This window comes from Panicum hallii, chromosome 1 (genome assembly GCF_002211085.1).
Source record: "Panicum hallii strain FIL2 chromosome 1, PHallii_v3.1, whole genome shotgun sequence".
NCBI classification, from domain to species: domain Eukaryota; kingdom Viridiplantae; phylum Streptophyta; class Magnoliopsida; order Poales; family Poaceae; genus Panicum; species Panicum hallii.
In genome coordinates this window covers 57,237,962-57,259,085 of record NC_038042.1, presented here as the reverse complement: position 1 = coordinate 57,259,085, position 21,124 = coordinate 57,237,962, and the positions used below count along the sequence as shown (strand labels likewise).

General features: G+C 45.8%; 4 protein-coding genes across 8 annotated transcripts; all 4 read right to left on the bottom strand.

Moving 5' to 3' along the window:
• Positions 1-1,397: 1,397 nt before the first annotated feature.
• Positions 1,398-3,507, bottom strand: LOC112878213 (endoglucanase 8). Its single transcript, XM_025942649.1, has 4 exons — positions 3,274-3,507; positions 2,807-3,019; positions 2,483-2,680; positions 1,398-2,386 (listed from the first exon to the last, which is right to left on the bottom strand). The coding sequence occupies exons 1-4, from the start codon at positions 3,505-3,507 to the stop codon at positions 1,541-1,543; spliced, it is 1,491 nt and encodes a 496-aa protein (XP_025798434.1). The 3' UTR covers positions 1,398-1,540.
• A 1,484-nt stretch (positions 3,508-4,991) lies between these two features.
• On the bottom strand, positions 4,992-8,866 carry LOC112877036 (fatty-acid-binding protein 2-like). Of its 2 annotated transcripts, none has more exons than XM_025941237.1 (11): positions 8,505-8,866; positions 7,209-7,786; positions 6,901-7,111; positions 6,663-6,738; positions 6,453-6,555; positions 6,128-6,196; positions 5,977-6,013; positions 5,812-5,886; positions 5,680-5,731; positions 5,550-5,594; positions 4,992-5,457 (listed from the first exon to the last, which is right to left on the bottom strand). In XM_025941237.1, the coding sequence occupies exons 2-11, from the start codon at positions 7,721-7,723 to the stop codon at positions 5,360-5,362; spliced, it is 1,281 nt and encodes a 426-aa protein (XP_025797022.1). In that variant the 5' UTR covers positions 7,724-7,786; positions 8,505-8,866; the 3' UTR covers positions 4,992-5,359. The 2 variants fall into 2 exon arrangements, with proteins under 2 accessions (XP_025797022.1, XP_025797030.1); XM_025941245.1 differs by lacking the exon at positions 8,505-8,866 and adding an exon at positions 8,235-8,488.
• A 1,844-nt stretch (positions 8,867-10,710) lies between these two features.
• On the bottom strand, positions 10,711-14,498 carry LOC112887825 (UMP-CMP kinase 4). 3 transcript variants are annotated; one of them, XM_025954113.1, is made up of 10 exons: positions 14,155-14,496; positions 13,195-13,250; positions 12,826-12,877; positions 12,543-12,660; positions 12,244-12,400; positions 12,032-12,112; positions 11,842-11,949; positions 11,509-11,580; positions 11,205-11,256; positions 10,711-11,114 (listed from the first exon to the last, which is right to left on the bottom strand). In XM_025954113.1, exons 2-9 carry the CDS (start codon positions 13,234-13,236, stop codon positions 11,248-11,250), a joined length of 639 nt encoding a protein of 212 aa, XP_025809898.1. In that variant the 5' UTR covers positions 13,237-13,250; positions 14,155-14,496; the 3' UTR covers positions 10,711-11,114; positions 11,205-11,247. The 3 variants fall into 3 exon arrangements, with proteins under 3 accessions (XP_025809898.1, XP_025809882.1, XP_025809890.1); XM_025954097.1 differs by lacking the exons at positions 10,711-11,114; positions 11,205-11,256 and adding an exon at positions 11,365-11,397 and having other exon boundaries at positions 14,155-14,498; XM_025954105.1 differs by lacking the exons at positions 10,711-11,114; positions 11,205-11,256 and having other exon boundaries at positions 11,497-11,580; positions 14,155-14,497.
• A 759-nt stretch (positions 14,499-15,257) lies between these two features.
• LOC112887807 (protein FIP1-like) lies at positions 15,258-21,112 on the bottom strand. 2 transcript variants are annotated; one of them, XM_025954080.1, is made up of 14 exons: positions 20,833-21,112; positions 20,008-20,095; positions 19,679-19,787; positions 19,530-19,579; positions 19,297-19,363; positions 18,923-18,995; positions 17,887-17,942; positions 17,631-17,727; positions 17,140-17,221; positions 16,635-16,697; positions 16,483-16,542; positions 16,051-16,143; positions 15,878-15,940; positions 15,258-15,790 (listed from the first exon to the last, which is right to left on the bottom strand). In XM_025954080.1, exons 1-14 carry the CDS (start codon positions 21,069-21,071, stop codon positions 15,692-15,694), a joined length of 1,239 nt encoding a protein of 412 aa, XP_025809865.1. In that variant the 5' UTR covers positions 21,072-21,112; the 3' UTR covers positions 15,258-15,691. The 2 variants fall into 2 exon arrangements, with proteins under 2 accessions (XP_025809865.1, XP_025809873.1); XM_025954088.1 differs by having other exon boundaries at positions 19,679-19,783; positions 20,833-21,110.
• Positions 21,113-21,124: the final 12 nt, after the last annotated feature.

Here is a 21,124-nt window from a genome sequence, read left to right as displayed (position 1 = left end):
TCTGGACTCTGGAGCCGAGCCAACAACTCGCCTCGCAAGCAGCATGTCGATCGCGCGTCCTCGTCCTCTCGCGCTGCTCCGCGGCAGGAGCTTACGGCTGTGGTTGGAGCTGTACGAGACCGAAGCTGAGGATCTATGGCCTCCCCTCTACTCCACATGTTGTGCCGGGCGCCACCATCTTGATGGATGCGTCGGTGCCTCTGCCATTTTCCCGCCGCCGTTGATGTCGGGAGGATCTGTGGGGGTCAGGATAGCCCCGAGAGGCCGTGAGTGGAGTGGAGACGTGTGCGGAGCCGGAGGATGCTATAGTTCGCGTGAAATTGTCGGAGGCTCGTGCGGGAGGGTATGGCGGCAGAGAAGGCGAGCTCGCCGACGTCCATGGCGTCCCCCCGAAGTTGATCCACAACTTTGCAAAAGATCCCTGGTTCGGATCGCGATTAATAGCGCGATCCGATATTTTATATAAAACACCATATTTTAGATTATAAATTTACATAAATCACCATAACTTTTTATATACCCTCCTGATTTAGATCGCGATCCGATATTTTACGTATAGACCCTGGTTTGGATCGCGAATATTTGAAAAAGAACCCTGGTTTGGTCCGGCGGCTCGTTTCTGTGTGCGTCGGCTCCACCGGCCGCCGCCGTCCTTCCCGCCGTTCGGCCTCGCTGGCTCCCGCAAGCGCCGGTCATCTAGGCAACCTCTTTGCTCCAGCAACAAGGATCGTAAGCGCTCGATTGGCGGTCGCTGCCGCATCCGAGCGGAGTGAGCAGACGCACAGTCGAGGCCGTAACGTCAGCAAATAGCGGTTTGATCCGCAGCTTCATCGCCTTCATGTCCTCCTGAAACAGCGCCGCCCATCCGAAGACTCCCTCCAGGCGTGTGTCCCCTGCTCCGTCGACCCGTGCGCTCCGGAACCCGCCGGACCGGCCGCCGGTGGCGACCACGCTGACGCCCACGCAGCACTATGCGGCGGGGGTGCTGCTGGCGCTCGCGCTCCGCCAAGCGCAGATCCACCGGTCCGTACCCCTCGACGGCGACGCTCCCGACGACGAGGAGCGGGCTAGCAGCGCCAGTGGGAGCTCCTTCGCCTCCTCCACCACAAGAGGGCTCGCGCGCACGACTCCCGCGGCTTCCTCTTCAGATGCTCTGCTCCCCGCTGCTCGGGAACTCGAGATGAGCGTTTCCGCTCTAATTACTCGCTATCGCTGCCTGCTATGCTAGGAACGAAGGTTCAATTGGGGGAAGTGATTTGTGCTTCTAATTGACCGGATCAAATTGTTGAGAAATCCCTGCTGCTCAGATGATCATCTCTCTAAAAAAATTAAAATGCTGTTCAGATTCTAAAAAAGCCATGTAGAGTTTCTGTTCATTTCAGTGATCTTCAGTTCGACACGTACGTACAGGGGAGATGCAGGATGGTATTACAAAGCAACAGCGCGAAACGAAATGGGACCATCGATCGATGAGCAGAGCAGAGCAGTTGGTTGAGCGAGCGCGCCTGAATCTGACTGAACATCTGACGGATGGCGACGGTCAGTGCGTGGCGACGAGCTGCGCGCCGCGGACGGCGAGCGCGGCGAGCGGGCCGATGGCGAGGGAGTTGATGTAGGTGCAGGGCTCGGTGTAGGAGGAGTTGGCGCGCTTGTCCACGAACTTGTCGTCCTTGTCGGGCCCGCCCATGATGGCGCCGGTGAGCTCGTTCGGGTTGGGCCGGTCGGGCGCGAACCACTCCCCGAAGCTCAGCCCGCAGTTGACGTCGTACCCGGGCGGGAGCACGGGGGTGGAGGCCCCCCGGTGGTGCGGCTGGGTCGGCGAGTTGGCGCCGAAGCCCACGACGTAGGAGCTCCCGCGCGGGTTGGCGCCCAGCAGGTAGTCCATCTGCTGCTTGGCGAACTCCCGGAGGCGCTCGGGCCGGATGGGCTGGTTCCCGCACAGCACGGTCTGGCCCGTGCGCAGCAGCAGGTCGCTGTAGACGATGAAGAGGAAGGCCGTGCTGGTCACGTACTGTGTGTTGGCGCCGTCGCGGAGGTGGATCACGCCGCCGGGGGTGATGAACACCTGGTGGAACGCCGTGTCGGGGAGCACGGCGCACACGAAGTTGTCGGCCTGGGTCTTGAAGGTCTGCGCGCCGCCGCCGGAGCTCATGTTGAACTCCGCCAGCAGGACCTGCGCGCCGGGGAACTTGAGGTCCCAGCTGAACTCGGCGACGCTCGACGAGATGGCCTCGTGGGAGATGTAGTCGGCGTACAGCTGCCGCTTCGTCGCGAGGTACAGCCATGTGGCGGCCCACAGCAGCTCGTCGTTGTAGCCGGAGTAGGAGCAGTAGAAGGGGCACTCGCCGTCGTAGCTGCCCTGGTGGCTCTTGGCGAACAGGAACAGCTGGGGTTTGGATTATTTATTGGATCAGAAGAATTAGCAAGTGTTACACAGAATTACTGTTGCGTGCTGTGCTAGCGCAAAATGTTGCGTGCGTACCAGCTTGGCCTTGTTGAGGAGGGCGCGAGAGTACTTCTGGTCGTTGCGGAACACCATGGATGCGGCGGCGAAGGCGGCGGCGGTCTCGGCGGCGATCTCCGTCCCAGGCGTCTTCTCGTCGATCTCGTACAGCGTCCGCGGCGCCTTCATGTTCTCCGGACGCACCCAGCACTGGTGGTCCAGGTTGGGGTCGCCGACCTGCAGATGGATCGATCGACAGACACACACATTGATGATCGAATTCCAGACAGAGATCAAAACCATGTTGAATTATATATATTAACCGCTCGATGATCGATGTGCGGGCGGGCGGGGGCGGCTCACCTGCACCCACAGCTTCTTCTTCCTCGCGGCGCACTTGAGCAAGTAGTCGGTGCCCCACCTGAGGGCCTCGTTCACGTGGTCCATCTCCTTGGCCTTCTCCAGCTCGGGCTTGAATGCCAGCGCCGTCCACGCGAGCGTCGTCACGGTGAAGGCGAGCGGGAGCCCGTACTTGACGTTGTCGCCGGCGTCGTAGTATCCACCGGTGAGATCCACCTGCTCGATCGGCCACACGTACATCAACCTGTCGTCAGTGCTATGGCAGGATATCAATTTGCATCACAAAAATTCTTAGTTTCCTTGCCGTATTACTTTCCTATCCGTTGGGAACTGATCATTTCAATCACATTTTCTCAGTTTCGTATCTGCATTCATGACGGGACCTTGATCTTCCTTGGAGTGCAGTAACGCACACAAACGAAAAGGAGAAAGGAAGGAAGGAGAGAGCAATGGCGCGCGACATGGCGTACGTTGGCGAGCTTGCCGTCTTCGAGGCCGGAGTCGCCGCGCCACTTGACGCGGTTGTTGGGCGGCAGCTTCCCGGAGCGCTGCGCCTCGAGGAATATGATGGTCTTGGTGAGGGCATCGTGGTAGTTGAACCCGCCGGCGGCCAGCGCCGGCTGGAGGGCGTCGCCTGCGAGCACCAGCGCCGCGAGGGCCAGGGCGACGTGGGCGCGCATGGTGCCGTGCTTGAGTGCGCGCATGGCGAACGACGCGAGAGGCCGGGCGCGGCGGGGATATGGGAGCACGAACTGGGAGGCGAGGGAAAAGGAAGGGACGCGCTTGGATTCAGGAGGCAGGGAGGCGCGGTTGCAAAGTGTTCGGCCCAGAATGCTTCGTCTCCAGGTACAGGTAGGTCATCAGCCTGTCATGGGCGTAGTGGGCCTGGCAACTGACCAGGCGTATACTCCTGTCCCGTGGCAGAAAAAAAAAAGAAGCTGCGATGGTTGCGCCTGAATCCTGCTGATGTGGTTCAGGCAAGGCGACCGTTGTTCTTCAATCTTGATGGTTAATGCACGTGTAAAATGCATCGCAGATTTTCGAACTTGGTTCGAGATGTTATCCTAATCCTCAAACTTTTAAAATACATATTCGGATCCTTAAACTTATTAATTATATTACGTGAGGTGAGGTCCAAATCACAGTTGCTTAAACTAAATTAAAAGTTATATAATTTATTAAAATAAAAAATTATATGCGCATAAAAGTAATTTATACCAATTTACTTGTATTTATATTCAAATACAAAAGATCTATATAGAAAAATTGTAAAATAAGAAACTTATATGATCAAATTTGTAAAAGATAGAAAATAAAAAAGGATAAATTTTGAGGAAATATTGGCAAAGAAAATATTTGACATAAAATTTTGAAAATTTTTTTTGATTCTTTTTGAAAATATAAGAATTGAGCAGAAAATTTTAAAAATAAAATTTGAACCCACATGTAAGCTCCATATAAATTGAACACTTTCATTTTATAACTTAAAATTAATGATTTGGATTTCACGTAATACGATTAGCAAGTATAAGAATCTAAATATATATTTTAAAAGTTTAGGGATCAGGATGACATCCCGAACCAAGTTTGAGGGCCGGCGATGCATTTAACGAGTGCATTTTACTCGTTAATGCATTATTAGAACCTCTCTTTGCATGCTATCAAGTTTGCCAAAATGAGATGAACTCCCAATTAATGTAATATAGACGCTAAATCTGCCAGCAGAATCACCTTTTCCTTCCAAATCTCATGTGAAAATGTGATTGAAATGCACCGACGACTGCTACACATGAATGGGCAAACCGAGGCAAAGGACAGGGAAAATAAATTCACTGGAAGTTACGGAATCTCGTGAGCTGCTTCACCATCGATGTTCAATGATTCAATTCAGCACCAGTACCGCATATAACGACGAGCAAAGAGTGGCGTGCCTTGATAGTACTACTCCCCAAGGTTCGATTTGAGTCTCGACAAAGCATACCACGGCTACACTAGTAAAAGAGATTCTCTTGCAGCTAACTAGCTGAAATTCCCTTGCAGCTAGCCTGCTGTTCTTAACTTCCAGTCAGAGCAGACGTGCAGGCACAAGAACCCTATTCACATCTATGAGTATCAACTTACACGAACAAGCCGTGCCGCCGTCTATATCCCAGCTTTGCTAAATACAGATATGCACATCAGTACAAAATAAATAAAATAGAACCATTAATCTAGAGAAACCAAGCTGGGTCCCCTCATTTTTTATGGGGGTTAAAGAAACATTCTCTAGTTGTCCAACTTCTAAGTTCTAGCTGTATCATTGTATTTGAACATGATAGTAGCCAGGAAGTGGCAGTTGCCAAGCCATATGAAAAGCATGGAGGCATTTGCCTAGAAGGATGCTAGGCCTCTGAGTTTGTTGCAAACTTTTGCATGTCTAGTTTACAAGCTGCATGTCTATCAGCTATAAATACAGTCGATCATCTCCTGCCTTCCTTTCTATTTATATCTCCTCTCTCCTTGTGTAGATGAATGAAACAATTCCAAGTTTTTTTTTGATTAAGTTGTCCTGTTCTCCTAGCATCGTCTTATGAGTCCAGCCACATTTTGTGCAATGTCTTGTTTGGTCTCCACCGAAACAGGGGGATCACCGATATACATATCGAAGAAAGCTCCTGTTCATCAGGACATAACTTACGATCAGTAATGATTTGGGAATTCTAAATACAGATGCATAAATGCCCAGTATCTTGACAATGTGACTTACTGCAAAGATCTTTGCTCTGGACAGTGCCAATTTGTTTGCCATCAACTGCACACAGATGTTCTTAGTCAAAACATTGTAGCGGGGGCAAGAAATTATAGCATGCTGAAAGGATAAGCTATATGGTACTAACTTTCAGTTATTAGCTGGCCATCAGATGTTTGCCGGAAGTCGATCTTAGTACCCTGCAGTTATGTTAACTTTTAGCACCTCACGCGCTCAAAGGTACCAGGTTAGGTAGACCAGGAGTAACATAAAGACTTACAGCAGGTATACGAATGTCTTCACTAAAATAAGAACCAAATGTCTTCAAGCAACGGTAATCAGTATTAGGATTCATCTGATCCAAGGAAGTATAAATACAAAAGAGCTCTGTTAAGACTATATGATAAGCAATGGATAAACTGATTGCTAAATAGACAACAAATACCTTTTGCAACCGGAAGCCAAGAGACCTCTGAAATGCACTGGAAAGCACGTTGACAAAAATAATCAACTTCAATCTTGAAAAGATAACATATTTTGAACCAAATATAAAGATAACAATATGCTGATTTCCACATAAAAATAAAAGTGCGTACTCTCGAACTGTGCCAATGCTGAGGCCATTGTAGCTTACTACTAGCCTGACTGTCATATCGATATTTTCCCTGGACAAGATTGAAATTCTAACAGCATTAGAGGCAACAAATGGGATGCAGATGAGGATAAAAAAATTAAGGTCATTGGATCTACAAATCAAATTTCCATTCTTTTCTTTCTAATGATTCCCACATTTCCTGGCAGTTTACTGAAGGAGCGCCTGAGCTTACACAATGTAGAGGGCTAGCCAGCTAGGTAAAAGCAAGAACTTGAAATATCTTTAAGATGGAATTCATTAAGATATATATAAATGTTATTGCACACCTTAGAAGATCTTCATAGAAATCTGGGTGATCCTTGAGCTCAGCATCTGGAATACAAGCATATTTTGGACCCAGCTTCTTGCAAATAGAATCCGGTTGTATGTCTGAAAATATGTCAACAAACTAAGTAACCAAAAGGAACAGCCATTAAGAACAAACTACCTGTCACTAGTATACAAAAACAGCAAACTTGGTAAATTAGTTCACTCACATAATCCAAAGGCATAAAGATTCAGATTTTTGACCCTCATTATTTGCATGCTTCTGAAACCCATCCCAACAAGCACCTGTCAGCTTAACTGTCAGATGCATGTATCAAAAGGTGCGGTACAACCTAGAGAGCACAGCATTATAGATTTCGGGCAGAATAACGTGACATTAATTCATTAATATGGAAATTTGATTGATCCAAGAAACAAAATTCTACAGAAGCGAGTTGGAAGAATGACCTCCGTACTCAGATTGGAATTGTCCTCAAGGAGAGTAGGGAACTTGATCCCGGTTTTTGGTTCCGTTGCATCTTCTGGCAAGATTAATCTTGGCACAGCTACGCAAGCACAACATGAACGGTTTTCCTCTGAATAAGGCTGATCAGCAGGTTCTCGGATATGTCCACCATATTTTCCTAGTGCCATTGACTCAGCAAGCATTTTCGGTGATCTGGTTCAAGGATGAAATAAACGTTAATTAAGCCAAACCAAAAGGTACATAGAAAGGAAACAAATTCTGTCAGTTCAGAAAACTAAAAAAGTCATACATGTTTTCAAATGGTGGTATTACGGTAGCAGCAGCTAGCATGAGAACATTGCAGGCATGGCACTCCTCCACCTCAGTCCACAGGCGCCCAAAAGTTGCACTTGCAAGCCTCGCTAAAAGCACTTGTATAGCGTGCTCTTCTCTTAATTGTGAACCGAATTGCAATCCAGGTAAATGCTGCAAGCAAGAGGTTACTTGCTTGATGTGTGACCGACAAGCTCTTGAACTTGAGCCAGCAGCGGTCGACAGCCTTTGGAACAGCTTAGGGTTTGATGCTCTAGAAAACCAGAAATAGAAAGCTCCAGCAAACTTGTTGAAACAGCTGAATGCCTCCTGAACAGCTCCACTTCCAGTAGCACATATATGCCTCGGATGTTGAAAGGAACACTCGACTAAACTTCCAACTTGTGATATCAATCCTAACCCAATATCATGAGATATTTGAGAGTCTACTGGGAACTTGTGGAGGTAACCTCCGTTATGATCAAGTTTGGAGAAAATTGACCAGTCTTTCATAATGAACCACTTCCTTCCTTAGACGAAGTTGGGGAATTCAATGGGAGGAAAACTTGCCAGAATCTGTCATATGGAGCAACAGAACTAAATCAAGACACAGAGATAGCAATATGTGAATTGCATGTGTGCTTACAGGGAACTATTTTTTGCCTGGACAGGCAGAACTATTTCACAGCAGCATTTGCAAGTGGACCTAAACAGCACTAGTTAATCATCTCAAAAACATTCAGATCAGTAAACATGATACGATACTAAAAACATCACATCAAATGATCAAAATAGCAATTAGAGGATCCCAAACCATTTTTCAACGGTCTCAAACTAGATCCTGAAATACACTTACAAACAATCCTGGGGAAAAAACTCGTGCATCAACAGGAAAAAAAGGAAACCACATGATCCCACGACATCGAAGTTAACAAAGAAAACAGCTATTACCTATATGCTAAGCTATTCTAACTGATCAAAATTTATACAGTGCCTCGGAGAAACAAGCCACCCAAAATCTCACCTGTGTACAGAAATATACACAAACCCTCAACCCAAACATCCCAAATTAACACCAGAAGGACCCGATCCCGCTATTCTCCCAGGATTTCCACAGCACCAACCCGCCACAGGCCGCGAGTCCTAATGCCGCCCAGCCTCACCGCGCAGCACCAGCCAAATCCCAGAACAAACCCCACCTTCCCCCATACACCCGCAACAGATCCCGCATTCGCTTCTTCACCCACGATTCCTCAAACCAGAAAGGCTAGCAACACAGCAGGGGGCTCCGAACCTGGCCTGGCCGTCCCTCGGATCGCGCGGCCGCAGATGGGACCCTCGCGCGTGGTGCGAGGTTGGAGACGAGGCCTAGGGTTCCGTGCCTTCCTTCCCCAGGCGTCGGCGGCGTGGCGTGGCGTAGTGGCAGCTTCCTCGTCGGATTCGGGAGCAAATCCAACTCCGAGGGAATGGGGGGAGAGGTGAAACTAGGCCGGAAGCAAGCGGCTTGGTGGCGGTTTCGTATTAAACTCCGGGCCCTGCTGCTGCCTCCGTCGCCGGTTCGGCTCGGCGCTCTCCGCCCGTGCGAGGCGAGTCCACCAACAACACGTGCGCGCCCCTGCTTTCTGCCCGCTCAGCCTCCGCTCTGATTTGCAGGTTTTAAAGGGAGCGGGACGTAATTAAAAGGCCCTTTTCCATGCCAGTCCTCTTGCAACTTCGCGCGACAAAGGTTAGCCGAAAATGCTTTCTAAACGCATCTATATGGTAATATGGTGAATATTAGGGACCTTGATGCAAATAGTCCAAATTGTCGGGAGACGGGATCGGAGGGAATCATGGGATGTGCCGACGGGCAGCGAGCGCCCAGCCCGTCTGACCTGGAGCGGTTTCTGGCCGTCGATTCCGCGGATTCCGGGAGTCGTCCGGGTGCTTCCCCTCCGCCGTCCACGGAGCGCGACGTTGACGCACGGCCGGCGTCCGGCAGCCAACCAAACTTTTAAGTTTTAACCCTTCTCGCTTAACGATTTCCGGCCAAACCCAACACGGAGACCAAGACTAACCACAGCACACGTCAACTCATGACTCCATGAGGCATGATGCCAGCAGAAAGGTAAAATTTTAGCAGAGCATGGCAAGCGGGCAACCACGTCGGAGGAGATCTCTTTACTAGATCCATGGTGAACCAGAAGCTTGGTGGGCCCACCAGGGCATGACTGATGACTCGGCGACGATCCAGAACAGTCTCCTCCTGTGGCCTAATCATGGACTTTGCCTTTTGTGGGACACCGGCAAAAGTGAACAAACATGGCATGGATTTTAGCCGATCAGGATCAGGTGATCCACCGATGCGGCTGCGAACAGCCGCGCTCGATCCGCAGAAGCAGTTCCTGTGGCCGTAGCGTGTGAACTGCCGCCATTTTCTCGGGCCGGCGGTGGGCGGAGCGCGTGTTCATGCGCCGCGGCTGCGGGACTTGATGGCTTCCACGCCCTCGGCGGCCTGGCCGGCGCCCGCCGGCAGGAGCAGGACCAGCGGCCGGTGCGCTCACTGCTCGCGTGCCGACTAGAAGTAATCGAACCGGCCAGCTGCCACCGATGGACCAGCCCAGCGGCAGAATAGAAGTGGAGATCGTGGTGGGAGAGCGATGTCGTGAGCGTGACGCCTCTCCATTTGCCGGTTCGTGGTTTGCCGCCCACAGCCACATGGAGTGCTTGCTCACCGTCTCGCAGCGCCCCCACATGCCAACCAGCTTAGCAAAAAGGCTACTTCGTGAAGGATACGCATATATGATATGAATGCGATCCCCACTTGGGGCCCAAATAAAAGCTAAGAAAAGATGTAATGGACCAGGACCAGAGTGGTGGGTTGGCCATTTTAGGATTTTTTTTGGGGGGGGGGGGGGATCAGGCGATTCCATTTTTACCGTCACATATTTTTGCTATGGTTTCGGTTTAAACTCCCGAAGCCATCACCTTTTCCTGCAGCAAAGAAAGCTCTCACGAGCATCAGATATTACACACACACACACACGCGTTTGTGTGTGGACCATCAACCATGGCATTCGGCCGTTTACTGGGTCCATTCATTTGACATGCCTGCCCATATTTGGAGGCGCCGTTGCAGAGGGGCCCAAGAGCTTTGTTGCCTTCTCGTTCTCACGAGCAGCAAGGGCGACATTCATTGAACCTGGCCCAAATTCCTCAAAAGCGGGAAGGAGGAATGGGAGCACCCACAGATGGTGCAAAACAATCGGTTTCCTTCAAATACGCTGCTGAGCTTCTCTCTCTTGATCTATGGCGCCCCAGGCTCCAATCTGCTCACAAATGGTCCACAATGTTCTCGCCTCTCGAGGTGACAAAATCGATGCACACTTGCCACTTTGCCAGAAGCCCAGAACAACATATACTGACATCATGAAAAGAACAGCAATAAGCTAGCTAAGCCTATATTTCCCACATGGGATGCAATATATCATTTTGTAAGTTGTATTACTCCCAGGCAAATATGAAGAATCCACATCAGATGCAATGTTACTAGGGCATCATGTTACAAAATGACCAAACAAAAGTTCAGCGAAATGCTGTTAAAGTAATATTTGAAGGGCCACAAGAATAATGGCTTGTAAAAGAATATGACGACAGTTTTACTTTCCATAATGCCCACCAGATAGCTGGTGGGTAGGCAGAAGGTTTTCATCGTCCATGCAGTAAATTACACATTGGTACTGGTACAACATCGAAGGGTACACTGACAACAATAAAAAGTTACTCTAGCAGGACAGCTGGGAATCAGATCTACTTATTGCTGGTAACAAATCGAATTGCCTACTGATATGCTGGTAGCTCATATGAGCCAAAACTTTTCTTCTATATTAAAGGGTTCATAATCACAAATATGTTTGAGCGGTGCCTGCAAAAGGTTATGAAGATCACATGAGTATCACATGACGGCAAGAACCTGATGAAATCATTTAGGTCAGGTGCAGTATAGAGGGTATACCTATGGCACCACGTATCACCTTTATGGTGCCCCCTGTATTGATCTATTCAGCCTGATAGACATGACGACAATATGATGAGTAAGTAGATCCGTAGTATTTTAGTCACATGCAAACATGATTTTTTTTGAACAAACCTTTTAAGGAGAAAATAAATTAATGTTTGTAGATGTACATTCAAATATGGAAAACAACCTATTGAGCACAATGCAAATATAATGTTAAGGCAAACACGAGACCACAAGATTCATCAGAAAATGCTTGTGCAAAAGAACACACAAAGAACAAGTGAGATCAATAATTTACCTTGGGTGCATATGGGGCAAAAATGGTTTTGACATCTTCAAACACTTCAGGAATTGGTTTTGCAGCATCAATCTGTTAAAATGAAAGTTATTATAGGTGCTAAAGTGGATAAATTCCAAAAGGAAGACCATCAATTAATTGAAATGTGAGAATAATGGTCATTAACTCAAAGGAGCACAAGATAGATTTAAAATATCCTCCTCGTAGCCTCACATATTTATACTGACATGCATCTCATTCCTAGCTTTGTTTCTATTGTATAATACAACATCACACTATACATCATCAGAGTGCAATAGGAGAACGCCTGGCAAGGTAAAAGTTCATCAATACCTTTTTAACCTTGTCCTTTGAGTTATAATACTCTATGACAGGCAGACTTGATTCCACAAAAGTTTTGAACCTTTTCTTAATAGTCTCAATGTTATCATCAACTCTCCCCTGAAAGCACAGTATGAAATATTGGAAACAAGAATTTTGTGACTGAAGGAAGGAAACACAATTGATTAATCACGAAGGAAACCTGGTTGCGCCCCAAAAGACGTCTTTCCATCTCTTCCTCGGAACAGTCAAAGAATAGCACAAATGCAGGAGAAATTTTGGTCTGAAACATTTAGAAAGAATTGATGGTCTACAAATGCATTTATAAGTACCTAAAAGAACAGAATTGTAATCTCTAAAACTATCATGAGAACTAAATACAAACAAATTTTGTGTATGAAACAAAGGCCTTACAACATTCTCAAATGCCGCACGATTCTCCTCGTTCCTTGGAAATCCGTCGATCAGAAATTTGTCATTTTCATTTTTTATCATTGCCTCCTGCAACAGCTTTATAGTTACCTCCGATGGAACAATCTTTCCTTCCTTTATCATGTTCTCAATCATGGTTCTGTGAAACATCAAGGAGCACCATAGACAGAGACCACACAAATGTTAAATATGTAAATCAACATGATTAATCCTTTGTTCAGAAGGAAAAAGAAGTAAAATAGTAAGAAAGTTGGCTTTCTTACTGAGGGAAAAGAACATACCCATTCTCGGAGCCAGATTTGATCTCCGCACGCAGAAGATCACCAGCACTAAGATGGGTGAATCCAAAGTGTTCCACAATGTTGGCACACTGTGTGCCTTTTCCACTTCCAGGGCCACCTATGTGTAAATTCTTAGTCAGATGCAAAGCAAATAATCTATTTAAAGTGAACATAGTAATCCCATATTGTGAACTCATTTATAAGTTTAAACTGTTGTAAGCTCGTTCTCTTTTATGAGGAAGGATACAAAATAACCGGACATTACTGAAGATAGAATAGATACCTAGAACGAATACAACTGTAACTTTCTTGCCACCCAAAGTGTTCACTGCGACCTGCAAATTGAGCACATTTCTTAGATGAACCGCAAGTTATGAAAAGCACAGTTTTCATTTCCTTAGGTGAAAACATGACGTCGAGATGGATATAATTTCTTGAAGCATGAACCAGACAGGAAAACAAGGCATAGTATATGCTAACAAAACCAACTGATTCTAAAATTTAGTCATAACAATGCAAGATTCAAGGGCGCCAGTTGTTGATGTAATAAAAATTTAGAAACTCACAAATGCCTGACTCTTAAACTAAAGGGTTGAGCAATTTGAATTATACTTCGATGATGAGCTTCAAGTAAATAAGTAATGCAAAGTACCTCCTCAGCCACAACTGCTGGAGCATCCACAACTGTGCCCATAGCTCAAAGTTACCCTGCATTTCAATTATAATTGGCATTGTAACTTCGTAAATAAAAGTACAAACTTGCATATGCCGAACGCACACAAAAAAGAAGAAGAACTGTAATATCGACTTCTATTCGCTGAGAAAGACAATGTTTTAGTTGGGACATCTAATATCGACTAGGTTGTAAGGACAGTTCAGCTTCTAATGATCATCCCACTGCCTCCTGTTTGCAGCATTAGAAGCCAATCAGCTCAAAGATTGATTCACCACGAGCAATTCAAGCAGAACAAATACATGGCATTCTATTGATGACTTTAGACTCTTAGGACTGCAAACAGTGCTGGTTTTTATGAACTGATAAAAGTTATAGATTTTTTCCTGCTTATTTTGTAGGTACCTCAATGAAGAAGGCGTCCTAGGTGGGATCCAACAATGTTCTACCCATACCAACAGATGCACTGATTCAAGTCGTTGACAATCAGAAGATCACAATTCTAAGTCGTAGCCTGATTCGAACTCCCCTGATCCCGTGGCACCATTTATTTTTCTATTATTTTGACAAACTCCCGCCAACAATTAGGCCCCAGCCTCGCAAGGCGACAAAGATCACAACAGCGAGAGCACCTGACCGACCCTTTCCAGAAGTAGCAAAGTACAGGCCTTGCTATAGTCTCTCATCAGCGAAACCACCCCCTAGATCCGGCTTCAAACGCCCCATCTCAGGATCACTACTGATCAGATTTGCAACCTAATCTGCGAAATTAACTCATTCCAACCGAGATCTCCCTCCCGTCGCTCCCCGAACAACGCAGATCGCACCCCCCACAATACGCCCAATCGCGAAAAGTACAAATCAATCGACCAACGATCCATGGACAGAGAAGGCCGAACACCATAAACATTAGGAGGGATGTTGGAGGAATCCGCGTACCTTGCGGGAGGCGTGCGAGATCTGGGAGCGCGGGCGAGGGGAGAGGGGGGCGTGGAACGAATCTGTGCGTGGGCTTCGGGGCGGGAGAGAGAGAGAGAGAGGTGGCCGTTATTAATACGCGCGCGCGCGGGTTTCCGGGTCCGGGTGGGCTGGCCGCGTGAGGATCCGCGAACGCGGCAACTGGTCGGCGGTGTGGTCGTGGTGGTGACCGGACCGCCTGACCAGACGCCAGAGACGTCGGTGGAGGGTGGAGGGGCAGGGGGAGCTGTGGAGCGGGGAGGCGGCAGCCCGGGAGAGGGGAGCTTCGTCTTCGGGAACGGGAGAGGAAGGTGGGAAAGAAAGGAGACACGTTCCGTAAAACGTACGCTTGGAGATAGGCTCATTTTGAGTAGATTTTTTCCCTATACAAAAACCCAGGCCAGATTTTTCATATAAATTTGATGCCGTTATTTCAGTTTCAAGCCAGAGATACTGAATGTTATTGTGCCAGTATAGCAAGTGCCTATCTATTTTTTGGGGAAAAAAGAACACTGCTTGGTTTACTAAGCATCAACCCAAACAAATTCACGGTCTTCTGCCAAATTTTAGGTACCTGTTGACTTTGTGCCCATTCTTCTTTTAATTCCTTTGAAGCAGCATGGCAATTTGGGGACTTTTTACTCTCAACTTCTCAGGGACAGAGTTGTACCGGAGACTCTACAAACCACTTTCTTCGCATGCACAACAGAAGGCATGTGGTCAGCATCACCTGCCCACAGATGGGACCTAACCAACATTATGTGATGTTTCTACCTCACAAATTGCAAGTCCTTTAACGAAGAAAGGTGGGGGAATTTTAGCTATATTCCCATAGAGATTCGTTACTTCGTTAGTCGCTGTAATGACATACCAGTGTTTGCTTTACGCATCCACCTATGTGGGAAATAACTGAATAAGAGAAAACACTGGCACAGTATCTCTTCTCCTGGCACCAAAACTGTATCCACATGCCCCAAAAGAGTTGAAAGAGGCGACCTCTTCACCCGAAGATTCGTCCGGAATCCAATTCTGCCCGTGGTACCTTGAAATTGTCCGAACACGGTCCACATCATCGCAACACCATGGGCAACCAAAGACAACCACATAACAACTCAGTCAATGCAAGTCCATCGTTGTCATAGGATTCGTTGGGGCAAACACAACCACATAACAAATCCAGCAGTCTCTACTCTCTAACCACAGGAATACCATACTCCACATAATCAAACCTATGAAGACCTTTGCATCAAACTATGCATTCTACAAATCACAAGAGGTCCTTTCACCTTCTCCCTGATGCATATGCATCATCGGACAGTCTTGTGCCCATCTTGTAATCAGTTTCAATTCGAACGAATACAGACAGAGTTGCTCTTCTTCTATCAAAAACTTGTGTTGATTGTCTGGAATTCTCGTATTCCATGAGATGATTAACTTTAGTCAGCTGCCTAGGTAAAATTCTTAATTCTGGAACTAGCTAGAATATACCAAAGATGTACATGCTCCTAGAAAGGGGGAATCAGGCCTCCTGTTCTTTGTACAAATGACCTCTTAACTTTGCAATGTTCTTCCGCATTTCAATGTTTGACGCTCGCTCGGCCTCTAACGCTCGTTCAAGCTGTCACACGCACTCAACAGACATAATAATGAGGAAGAAGGTTATAATTTTATAATACAAACCACAATAGCACTTCATCGAAAGTACCTTTGCTGCTCGAGCACTCCATTCACCAAGAATAGCTCTGAGTCTATCATTTTCTTCGACATACTGCATTTAAAATGTTCATGATAAAGTAAGCAATCCTTTGCAAGCAAATAAGAGAAAACACAAATCTGTCAGCACTCTATGGTAGATCACTTGATTGCTAAACAACATACTTGGTTGTTGCTCACACGAATACGCTGGATCTCTGAGTCCTTTTCATCAATCAAACCACGGGCAAGTTGAAGCTCAGAATGCACTTGATTCATCTGCACATTTAGTCAGTGTGGAATTACTTCTATTAACAATTTCCGATCTTTACATTAAGCATCTACAGTCATCTAAGTCAAGTTCAATTTCAACTTTTCACACTAGAAAGAATTAACAAAAACATGTCAACAGAAGCATCTATTGCATCTGCGAGAAGCAGATCGCTTAGGAGCTAAAACTACTGTGAATAGTTTCCACAATAGATAGTCTAAAGTAGGCAAAGACAGGTAACCTCCCTTACTAATTTACAAAAACCACTAGAAATGCATGGTATCCATGTAATTTAACTTTCTGAGGCATGTATAACATAGTAATAAAACTTCAGTAAACATAGTTACCTCAGCGGTAAGCGCTCGAAGTTCTTGATCACGAGATGCTAAAAGATGGGCAAGATCAACCTGAAGATTAAAAAGGCAATCGATCATTTAACTAACTGCCAGTTGATTAGATGCAGCAAGCAGAACGTTATGCACATGCACAGAGAGAGAACCTGAGGAGTTGTTCCAGCATCAGTTCTCTGGTATTTGCTTAAGCATTCTTGCAAGCGGAGGACCTTACGATTAAGAAACAAATTGTTAATCAATAAAAGGATCCCAAAGCTCATATATTTGCAGTTAACATAAGAAGCTGGGCTTAACCCTTGCTCTAGAAAATTAATATTATGGAAGATGTACTCTTATGTACTACAAAAATGCTTACAAACTAATTTGACCTTAATACTATTATTAGAATATTGACTATCACAGTCTTCATCATGTTCCGCATTTCCATAAAATACTAAGACTACTAATTCTGGTGCTTACCTTGCCTACATAGTTAAATAATATGCATGTCTAAATACTATTTTTGCTATGGGCAACGTAAGCAATAAAATTTAACAATGCATGTATGCAGGTTAACAAGGACTTCTCTGAAATTGGACAGAAATTAAGTATAAGGTGAAAAAGAAATTTGGTGAGCTGATATAAACTATCTTGCATGACACTTCCATGTACCTCCTCACTCAGATAATGAATATTCTCCCTTTGGTACTGAAGTAACGCCATCTGCTGATCAGAAAGACGGGCATCATAATACCTGGAGAGAGAAAAATATCAGCAAGCCAATCTTTATGGAAGTATGTTAAAAGAAGTACTCAAAAGTACATGTTGTGATACTGTTGGAAACACATGTTTGTTTTCCATGCTAGACATGAGTTGAAGATCAATTTTCAAATAATTCTAAAGGACATGGCTATGCGGGTTCAAGACTAGCATTCTAATGGACATGGCAGTACCAGTATGTTAAGAGAACTACTCGAATACATGTTTGTTTTCCCTGCTAGACATTAACCCACTGTTAGAAAATAAACCGCAAACCGCACAAATAAGGCATTCCTTGTCTGTGCAGAGACAAGAGTAAGTTAGGCATTTATCAAATGTTCAAATGTAGAAGCTTGTCAGATCACATGAAAAGGCTAATTATAGTTCCTGTGCTGCAATTGTACCTTTGATCTTCAAAAGTATTAGATGGCTGGAGTGCAGAATACAATGACCGCAAAATATCAGGCTGACCATCCAAAGAGTTGTATCTGTGGATATGCCCTGTAAAAGGAACCAAGCAGACACATGACACAGATCTTACAAAAAATCATGTAGGACTCAAAGCATGCATTTTTAAGGGAAACAAACACATCACATATTTATCAGTAATTACAACTGCAGAGTGGGCGTGTATTTATGAATATAAAGAACTCAACTCACATATGTATAAGCCCATAAAACAGCCAGCACACGTGACTTCAACAACAATGGCAATCCTGCATTATAGCAAAAGAAGGTTTTAAAAATGGAAAATGCAATATTCTAGAAAATACACAGAAATCATGTAATGCGCGCAAGTTAATATAATTATCTAAACATACTATCGTTACAATGTTTTCAGGTTGTTAAGTACTTAAGTTCATGCAACAATCCACCTACTGACTATGTATAGAAAAATGGAAAATGGGAACTATTGGAAACAAGCAAAATGGGAACCCATTATCTGCCTAAAGATGAAGTTCCCAAGCCATAAGAACTTTGCCTCAAGTTGCCTTGTACGGTGGCGTCTATTCAACGCTTTCAGCGATTTGCTCCGCCCCCGGCGCAGTTAATTTCAACCCCGCCTTCCCCTGCCTCCGCCCTCCACCGCTAATCACCTCCCCCAAGCTCCCCCGCCTGGTCCCTAGCCCAACGGTTATCAACCCGCCACCGCCCTGCAACCCGCCGCCACGGCCTGTCTCACCCCCCCCCCCCCTTCCTCCCCCCTCTTCTAAGGCTGCCGGTGACCACCGGTGCCCCTGGCAACCCCCCTCCCCTAACCCGGCGGCCATCACCGCCGCAAACTGGAGGAGGAGGAAGAACAGTCGCGCGGGCCCACCTGCAGCGACTGTTCTCCCATCTGCGATGCATCGGCGCGCGCGATGAATAGACGCCGTGGCCTTGTACTACAAGGTTTAGTGTAGCATATATATCACAGCTCAGAGGTCATGTAATTTTGCATGTGACACATGCATATAATTTTACACTGAACATTATTGAAATCAACTGAAACTTCACAATTCAAACAATAAAAAATAGAGGTACTAAACATTATCTTAAGAAATCAGAAGGCATTCTCTATTTACCTCCCTGGTAACTATGTCCATTTCTTCTACTTTACAGAGCAACAGATAGACAAATCAACAGTTTATTAATGCTAGATGAGATTCCAAAGTGCCGCAGGCCGAGGTTTTTTAGATGAGATTGCAAAGTGCACCTCAGCAGCAGCGAGACTGATAGAATGTGTACAAGAGGTTGCCAGACCATGATTAAGAGCATCAGAGCAGTCCCTGCAAAAATAGAGACCATTACTAGTGATCATTTTAAGACAGGTAACTAGTGTGAAAATCTAAACAGAAATGAATACTAGTTTTTTCTGTTAGTATGAATCTGTTCTCCTAAAAGGTCGAAACACACCATTTATGCATAATCCATATTAAGACCTCAAGCGATAGAACAAAGTGAAAAATGATCACACTAAATGTAGCAGATCATCTTATCAACAAAAGGAAGTGTCAGTTCACAAAGTGACTGAAAATAATGATAAATGTACCACTAGACCATCACAGAGATTTGTCAGGTAATGCTCACCGCTAGCAATGGTAGCAAATGGAAGTCGAGCAATATGCTTCAGTTTCTGGCTGAACTCATAATAGCCCTGGATGTAAAAAGTAGAACACATTAGTTAATTTGCAAAATATATTCTTCACTGAAGTGCATATACTAAGTCTGATAAAATCAATTACTACATGAATGTATCGACTCCATTGCATGAGATACGATGAAACAGAACAAAATAATAGCATCCTTTTGAGTGGTAATACCTGCAATCTCACTTTCCTGACCTGGTGAACCCAGTATTGTTGAAAAATGCCTGCATCAAATTTCATCAAACCATTCTTCACAGCCAGAAACATAATGAAAGACAAATAAATAGTTCATAGAATACCCAAAAAAAACTGTAATAGAGCACCTGTAAGAACTAGAAGGATAACATTGGAGCTGCATAGCAATGGAGAAATCATGTCTGGTGCAAAGAGAAATATCCATGGAGCTGAAATGGCAACAGAAGCAAGACCTACCTATAGAAATATACATAAAATGCAGTTACCATAAAATGGAGAAAGGAGAAAAGCAATGTCTTGTTAACAAATACTAGTCACATGGAACAAACGGAACGTAAAGACTACAGAATGCACAATGTTTTGGTTCTATTGGATAATTCATGAACTGAATCATTTATCTTAGATGATGTTTTCTTACACGCCATATAACATGGGTAATTAAGAAACCTCCACTTACCAACAAGATACAGTACAAGGTGCCACCAACTATGCTTCTAGGTTCACGATGACCAGACAGGGGGGCTTCATGTAGTAAATCAATGAACCTAGATAACAAGAGGATTACAGATATTAAAGAAGTATTGCGATCTCAAAACACAGTATTACCAAAACAGAGTTGTATTAGTATCACAAAAGGATCAACAAAGTGTCACACTGCTTTTAAGGTCAGCTTATTCATGCTTTCAACTCAGATTTAGCTAATAAATGCATTGGTATAGAAAATTTGGTGAACCACAGCTTATGTGAATATCTCTTCTCATGTACCGAATTAAACGAAACGGCTCAAAACCTATAGGATTTTCAAAATGTGAACAAGCTAAAGCCCTGCATAAGCACCAAACAACCACTCAGTAGTAATACCAGCAGCAATTCAGATTTAGAACATTAACCCCGTGCCTTCTTTCACATTATAAAGTTAACCTGACTGAATATCCAAAATACATTAAACACAATCAGGCACAGCTCATCCTAGAAATAACTGCAGATCCCAAGGGCAAGCCGCTTCCGATCCCATGTCATCTCTGCTCTCGGGTTCACTACATTCGTACGGAATTCCGCAACCCATCGCGATTCGCGGGAGCATGCAGCATGAACACGCCAAAGCCCTAGCGAGCCACCAACTTTCGATCCAGCCGGGCGCACAGGGCATAAATCATCACGAAACTGGACCAAAATTGTGCTGCCATTTGCCGCGGGCTTCAGATCAAGCATCACCAAACGCACAACCCAAACGTCCAGCGGCATGCCTACTAATACCTAGGGGTTAGGGAAGCAGACTCACAGCGCGTCCTCCTCGGAGGTTGGTGCCGCCGCAGGGGTGGATGCCGCGCCGCCCCGCTCGTGCGCCATCGCCTCCCCCGCTGCCGGCGACGCAGGGGAGACCTTGCAGGCCTCGCCTCCGCGCTCTCCTCCTCCTCCTCCTCGCCCTCCTCCAACTTTCGGATCCGAAGGGCGGAACGCGTTAAGCTTAGCTCGCAACTCTGGTGAATTGGAATTGACCTGCACGGCCGGTAATTTCATTCGACTTTGCTCTCCGAGGAGGAAGACGACGACGCGGCGCGGTGGGATGTTAC